The 8,156-nt window shown below is 38.3% G+C and overlaps 1 protein-coding gene across 1 annotated transcript; it reads right to left on the reverse strand.

Moving 5' to 3' along the window:
• Positions 1-1,497: 1,497 nt before the first annotated feature.
• LOC144448730 (protein SPEC3-like) lies at positions 1,498-6,376 on the reverse strand. Its single transcript, XM_078139040.1, has 3 exons — positions 6,091-6,376; positions 3,979-4,158; positions 1,498-3,528 (listed from the first exon to the last, which is right to left on the reverse strand). The coding sequence occupies exons 1-3, from the start codon at positions 6,260-6,262 to the stop codon at positions 3,329-3,331; spliced, it is 552 nt and encodes a 183-aa protein (XP_077995166.1). The 5' UTR covers positions 6,263-6,376; the 3' UTR covers positions 1,498-3,328.
• Between the last annotated feature and the right edge of the window lie 1,780 nt (positions 6,377-8,156).

An 8,156-nucleotide genomic window follows, 5' to 3' on the forward strand; every position in this document is an offset into this window, starting at 1 on the left:
TACAAAAAAGTTGCACTGTAGCCAACTTCAACCATTGAAAGATTAAAATACTGCAAGCCCCTCTCCACCGTAACTTAACTAGTCTTGTAGACGAAGGTTTCAATCCCACGTTCTGACAGTCGATAGGACATTCTACACATAAACTGGGCCACGATGTTCTTACTACTAATAGTACTACAATCACACATAATACAAAGTCGGGTCAAGTACACAACAAGTCACGTCATCACAAGTCATCGTGGACAGAGAATTAATAGAAAAGAGACCGTGTGTTTGTGTGTTGGAGAGACGTCTATCATATATCAAAGGACCTTTGTCGGAGAGGGGGGGGGGGGGGCTTTGTGAATTGATACCCGAACTGAAAATTGATATGACCCTAGGCTATAAGCGTTAAGTATAGCTTGTGTGCCAACTCTGGTCACAAGAAGAGTCTCATATTTTAACGTGTTTAAATCCAGGTCTTTGAGTACTTTCTGTAATTCCCATTACTTGAAAAAAAAGTCGGTTCTTCCACTTCTATTGATTGATATGCGACTAAACCATTCGCTCCCCATATTATGTTTTACTGAAAAGTCGTACTTAAACTGACCAAAGCAGCAGGTAGGGCTTTAGAACTAAACGCCGTCAGCTAAAAGGGGCGTGTAGTATATAATGAAACCATACAAGAAGTCCTTCCAAAACGTTATTGTAATAATAGCAAGTGAAAAGTAACCTCTCATAACAATCTATAGTACATTCTAGTAGTTATATATAGACAACACAGCATTACAATCGTCATCAAAGTCTAGCGTAAATAGAATGACAATTTTCTGAGTACGACGACTGTCTCGTCAATACCAACGTAGTCCTGAAGTCGAAATTGTGCGAACGGACAACATGACTCGTCATTAGTTATACATGTCGTGTCTGTACATGTTCAATATATGAGCCAGAAAAGTGAACGTAGTCGAAGGTCACAAGTCACTGGTTCCTTGTAACATTACAATGCAAGTCGGTCACCTACCTCTCCCTTACAATACACTCCCGGCCAAGGTCAAGAAAAGTCGTTTATAAATTATATGTCGTCAAAATTCATTGGTTCTCATCACACACTCACACCCTGTTGTCCACAGTCACTCAACTGTCAATTTTTCGATTTACTAGTAATAGGATACCTTGGAAAGCCCGGAATCCGGGAATCATCATTTTATGTACGTCAAAGTGAATTGTTGATTTAGTGGAAAGCACAAACATTTTCCTATTTGGGAGTGGGTATTACCATTCCCAATATATTGGGCGGGTAGTGCCTAGTGGGCAAGTTAAAACCCATGTGGGAAGGATGGAGGGCAGATATTCTTCACCACCAGTGGGAGGGGACATAAGAACAGCTAAATACTCTCGCCACACATTTTTTTTTTGGGGGAGGGGCTGATTCTACTAAAAACATTAATTAAATCATACGTTGTTAACTTATCGGAAATCAAGACATCAACGTTCCAGTTCTACATTTTATTCTAATATTGACAACAAACTTTCCAGTTTAAGTAAAATCGTCTTTATTAAGTAAAAATCCCAACTTTGTACAAAACACTCGTGGATAAAATTGCAATCGACACAAACACCCTCGTAAATGTAGACCTGACACCCCATACACCTCTTGAAATGAGACCTGGAAAGATAACCATGGTCAGTAAATGCTGTATGTACAAAACATTAAAAAGTTCAATGTTTAGAATTGTCCCTCAGTCCTTCAAGTTCAAAGTCCCGGTTTTTTTTTTAATTAATGAGTGAATGGCGCGTCTAAGTTAAATAGCACACTTTTAGTTATCATTAATGTCTCAAAGTTTCCATGATGTACATCAGCTCTGTAACGTGTCAGCTCTTCGTTTGAGGAGCTTCCTGCTGCAACTGATGAGGAGTCACTTATTGGGTCTACATAGACTTGGGTACAATTGCAAATATGTCAACTAATAAATTAGCGAGATGCTATTTCTAAGAGAGAGTGCGATTATCAATAGGTTTTACTGCTCGGGTTATCAAGTCGTAGGAAACACTGAATTGGTAACAGCTCAGGTAAAAAAAAACCGTATGTAGTCTAGCTGACACTTCTGGTTTGTGTGTACTCACCGTCCGTATTTAAGACTTCTTTAAACTTCTTAATATGGCTACCTTTTTAGTTTGTGTGCATATATATACTACTGTTACAGTATCGTTTGTTTGTCTTAATCTACACCAGTATTAGAAATTTCGCAATTTATAAAAATGTTGTCCAAAATCAAGATCAACTAATATCAACTTTCAACATTGGCATGCGAGACCAAACATTCAATAAAACAACAACTTTATCACTTGCATGGATTAACTAATTGGTCTGTCAGTAGCAAACAGAAATTCGGTTTCGATTAACGATAGAAATTACTCAATTACAAATACCAGTGGTAATAATTACAACTGAGCTGACTGAATAAATTATCAATTAATATGGTTGTAAAAGGCACCATAAGATCTAGATTAGAAGCATAGCCATGACCTCTATCAGTATGTTGACTTTGACAACGAACATCACTCTCCTCATTGGCCTCAATTAATCTCTTGAGCTGTTGTACAATCTAGTGGGCAAGCTAAATGGATGTTTGGCAATTCAACAGTTGTAACCCGAATAGTTTGACGGTACTACACTTTCAACTTCATCAGTCTACCATAACAAAGAAAGGTATGTGCACTAGACACCACTAGATATGATTAGGTTTGTATAAGTTTTACTAAAGACCCAAGGAGAAAGTGTAGTACGTCTTCAAGAAGTTGGAGGACATCTTACATCGACTAGTTGTAGTCTTAATATTACATGAGAAATATTTACAAAGAAACAATCCTGTTTAATAATCATGTCTTTAAAGACACACAAAAATATATATTGTATTTGAGGCAAGGTAAAGCTGCTTCAGTCAGCAGTACATGGGAGGGGGGTTAGTCTTAACTATACAGAACAATAGAAAATGAATGAAACAGAATTCTTGGCATAAAAAGGTGAAATTACGAAACATCTGTCTACACATGGAAGACAGAACCATAAGAAAATGGCATCAACGATTTTTTTTTTAAAATTGTAGTCCATAACAAAGACTCCGGCATTTGTGAAATACACCGTGAAGAAATAATAATCACGGACACACATCAAAACAGTTTTTGTAATGACTCCTGTGTGAATGTTTATACTTTGTTTCAATGTTCTTGGACTTGTGATCCCGTAGTATATGTGTGTCCACTTTTACTGTAGTTTCAACCATGCATAGTCACTAGAAGGACAGATTAACTTGACTGATAAAGGGACTTGATAAATTTAGGCCAATTATGCAACTTGTCCTGGCATAGGAGCTGGCTGAGAATATGCCGGTGGGGGTGCAGCCTGTGGTGGTGGTTGGGCATATGGTGCAGGTGCAGGTGCTGGTGCAGCCATCATAGAAGAATTGTTGACGATGATGGGTGCTGCAGGTGCTGGAGCAGCAGTGGTTATGACGGTGGTGTCTCCTCCACTAGAGTGGTACTCAGCTGTAAATAATACAAATATAAAAAGAGACATTAGTTTTTGATATCCAATACCCGTCGTCTCAAAGTTAGTATGTTTTGAGGTAAACATCACAAAATAACTGTTCTTAAATGAATTTAAATTTGAATAAATGCAGGAACACAATATTTATATTTGTATTTACATTTAAACTTTTGATCCAAACACAAACTTGGAAACTTAACCTGAAATTTTCAACTGCATACTTTAGTCTTTGTCAACAGATTGACCCATTATTCAAAATACATGACCTTTTACGGACAAGTATCTGGCAAATGAAGATGAATATTGCAATACAGTGTGTTTTTTATAAATTATGGATTTTCTATTACCAATTTGAATAAACAGAAGTGTCAGCGTATTTTTCCTGTCAAACAAGTCTGTTCGGGGGGAAATGATTTACTACAATATAGATATAGCACTCTTGTAGTTACCTGACATAGCGATGAAAGCGCATGCCCAGATCCAACTCCAAATCCAACCAATAATAATGACGGCGAGACACAACTGAAGCCACCCGATCCACCAATTTAAACAGCACGTCATAAATTTACCTCCGACATCCATGCCGGGGTTACCACAGCAAAATACGAACATGCCAGCACATACCGTTCCTGGGTGAAAATAACAAAACATGTGATATTAATACAGTGTTTATGCGATCATTCGTGCATAGTCTCTCGGACACACGTACCATTGATGGGTGCTGGACAAGCACTGTCCCATTTACGGCAACGCGTATGTCCACCCCTAATCAAATTCGTTGGCCAATGGAAATACTTGTATTAGTAGACTAGTACGTGTATATCTGCCCTGATCGGACAATGTGGATAAGTGACAGTTCGATGAACTCCATGCCTCATGACAGCCCAACCGAGACCACAGCACAAGGGACTTCTTCACAAATGAATATATGGCACAGTATAAACACGTTGATGTTAAATATGAAAAACACATTGATATGAAATATGTGCATTTTTCACCTTTCAACCGTTCTCCCCGGTAAGCACTGACATATAACCCACTGCACTGTAAGTGTAACTAAGCTTACAAAATATGTCGCGGTGTGACGTCATCATGGAGGTATGATGGTGCAAGATCTTGGACAATGGAATGGCATTCATTAGTGCATTTCACTTTTACTTGTACATTGTATTCGTAAGATCATGGATACAATATTACATTCATGGTAAGATTACATGTATAAACATGGGTATGTGTTTGTGATATTCATTTTACCCCAGTATTAACGTTAACTATCATTACGCGAACATGTTGATGTCGCCATTTCGTCACACTTGACATGGGAGGCAATGTAAGCATTTGAATATTAACACTATTGGCATCGATTACGTCGAATGTGGACAAAATCGATAGCTCGTCTCTTTCTTCCAGATATATTTCACCCACGAGTCGATCGTACTGGCCTACTGGTGGAACGCAATCCCGAGAACTCAACATGTATGTTCTAATTCAAATTTTATAAAAAATATATGTTGGTTTCCCAAAATATTGTCGTTTAGTCTTTAGATGCCAGGTTCTGTGATGAAGGTGTTGCGCGCTATTCTCTATACCTATAAAGTCATTCAAGTTGCTGTAGTCAAGAAGGAAAAATACAATGAGTATTGTTTACCAGGCAAACACCTTGGTGATTTACAATAGCAATGCATATATTAGTCTTTGTATTGTTACACTATTGATTACGCATTCAGCGGTCAACTACACTGCTATACATTTTTGGTGCCAAGTTACGTAAATCGAAAGTTGCGCTTTGGCAACCGAACACAAACATTCTGTCTTGTTCAAATGTTGATATTTTGCGTTCAGATGTAGTAGGCTGACACAAATTACAGTTAATTTGACGTATACATTAGCATGCCACTGTGTAATGCACTGCAGTGACTGAGTAAATGCTACAAATTTTCCACTCATCCAAAATTATGATTATGCTCACAATCAGTGGGAGACGTGTTGGTACCATGGTTGCCGAGCTCATACCTGTACCCGTATAACCTCAACGGTATGCAGAGCTAAGATACAACCTTGGGTGAGAGACTTTTCTGTGAAAAATTGCTCAATGGTAATGTCAGTATATAAATATTGTACAATTAGCCATTCACTCCTCGCTTGTCTCAGCCGTGATCATGGACTGTACAATGTCAAGTTTCCAAATATTGATACAATTTACAAATTGTCAACGAGTTTCGAGCAAAAGTGTATGTTATAGACATACAGTTGTGCTCTGCATAAAAAACAAACTGCTTTTCCAAACTTAACAACAGCATCAATGTGCAGTTATATGGTCAAAAAGGCACCTGTGTTCCGCGTGTCTCCCTTGTCGACGTGTCAAGGACAGATGCTTTGAGTGAAGTTTTACGTTCATTTTCCTTCTTTCGTTGCACCATGTATGCCTTTCTTTAGTACAATGCCAACTATTATTACGGTTGTGGTATTCCAAAGTTTACTGAATGAAAGTGAGATCCTAAACACATTACTTTTCTTGTTGTAAACCATCGTTTTTATTGAGAGAAAAATCATTCACTTACCAAGTCCTGGGAAGACTATATTGAAGATACAACAGACGGCGGCGCCAGCAATGTGCAGGGCGGGAATGGCTGCACGACAGCAGTTATCCTGTTTGTTATTTACTACAACGGTGGTAGTTGTCGGAGCCGGCGCTGGTGCCATCACCACGGTTGTGTTATTCATCATAGCCATGTTTGCTTCGTTTAGTTAAAAGTCCAACCAACGAGAGAGTGCTTTGGGTACGTGCGTTCAGTTCACCACCAAATTGCGACTAAAAAGTGCTAGTGGCGCAGCTATCCACCTGACTTCACACCAGCGTTTCTTTCATATGCTAAATAGATTTCACTCGTTGCTATGGAAGCGATCGATCGGGTAACTTGTTGATAGCAACGGATGTACACACATTATTTGCATATCTACGTCAAGCTTGCAGGCCCTTTATTTACATCTGATGGGGGAAAAAATAAATGTATCGTAATTATCGGAATGCCCACGGTGATGCACTTATGAGAATATGCAAACACTTTAAAACACTGCACTTTAAAACCACACGCCAGTGTTTTGACAGCGAGTTACACCCCTAGTATGCTTATAGTAGTAATACTAGTATATATACGAACGATCACGAAACGTTCCAACGTTTGTTACCGAGCTATCATACCATTTCCGGCTTGGGCAATGCAGCTTTAGATTATTAATGTTACAACAGTTCTTTGGTTTTCCTATTAATCAGAAGGATATGTATTTGTTAGAACTTTGATAGACGCTGTGCGATGTACATGCATGCACACGTGTCGTTAAATTAACTGCAAGGTGCCCTTGATTTAATCCTCTTGGCATGATGGGCCACCAGGTTTGTATAGATGTTAGAATGCTCACGTTCACTATAGATACGTATGTGTAGATAAATTATATATAATATATTGTACGTTTTCTTTCGAGTATATACACAAAGTTGGCTTTGTATATCCACCATGCCAATATATTACGAGATCTCAATTTTATAAAGTTTATGAGATATTTGCCGGAGGTATTTTTCAACTTAATAACATATGAAACAGCCTAAAAAACAGGAACTGTCAAAACAAAAGTGTTACATAGGAATAAGCTTATACGTCACGGTTAAGATTTAAAAACCATCATGAACATGGGGTTCATTTTATGACATTTCAAAAGATGATGAAATCCCAATGTGTACAGTCGTGTGATAGTGGGAGGCTATATGCTTATGTAACACATGCACGACTGCAAGATGATAACAAAGGTACAGTACTCATTTTGTAACATTTACTGTAATAAAGTGAAAAGCACTGGCAGGCCAAAAGTTTTTACATGACGAGCAGTATGTCGTGTCGCCATGGTTTCCTATAATTATAAATAAATTAAATGTTGTACTGCACTACAACACTTGGATAAATCCTAACTTTCGACCGGACCTGAGTCCTTAGCCGTGTCTTCTTCAGGAATGTGAAGTCACTTGTTGTTTACGCAAAAGTGACTTCAGAATATTAGTCAAGTGTATCGCGTCTCTGTTTAGCGATGGTTCTAATGGGATATGGCTTCTATGATTCTCCTAACAAACCAGTCTGGTTCCATATCCAGGATGGAAAACATCCTCCCTGTCAATTCTATGTCCAGGACAGTCTTTATGGATGTGTTTGGAAATTTTCGATGATGCACAACTAGGATGTCAGTGCTCCTGAAATATGGATTTCAATGTTCTTTCCGTATCACCAATGTAGTCATCTGTACAGGCTGAGTTGTCAGGCCTCATACATACATTATATGATAAATGGGACCACATACTTCACCAGGTAGAATGGGGTCTTTAGGACGTATGAACAGTTGTCTGAGAGTATTACTGTGTTTGAAATGAAGCTGGATACCATATAATCTATATATGACTCGGAGGGTTTCAGAACGTATATTAACACAGCGTGTGGTTATGTGTACCTTTAATGTTTGGAACTATTACAAAGTTTTAATTTATTTGTGACGATTCAACTGCACAGTAACACGAGTCTTCATCATAGTTTCCTATAATCCTGCCATTTGTTTGCATTATCTGTAGACTATATCTTAAAGT

The sequence above is a fragment of the Glandiceps talaboti genome, chromosome 2 (genome assembly GCF_964340395.1).
Source record: "Glandiceps talaboti chromosome 2, keGlaTala1.1, whole genome shotgun sequence".
NCBI lineage: Eukaryota > Metazoa > Hemichordata > Enteropneusta > Spengelidae > Glandiceps > Glandiceps talaboti.

Excerpts from the sequence above, each read along its gene's own strand:
- LOC144448730 (XM_078139040.1), bottom strand. The coding sequence starts at position 6,262 with ATGGCTATGATGAATAACACAACCGTGGTGATGGCACCAGCGCCGGCT. Across the intron at positions 4,159-6,090 it reads TATAGTCTTCCCAGGACTTG|GAACGGTATGTGCTGGCATG; the intron begins GTAAGTGAATGA and ends ATTTTCACCCAG. Across the intron at positions 3,529-3,978 it reads CGCTTTCATCGCTATGTCAG|CTGAGTACCACTCTAGTGGA; the intron begins GTAACTACAAGA and ends TATTATTTACAG.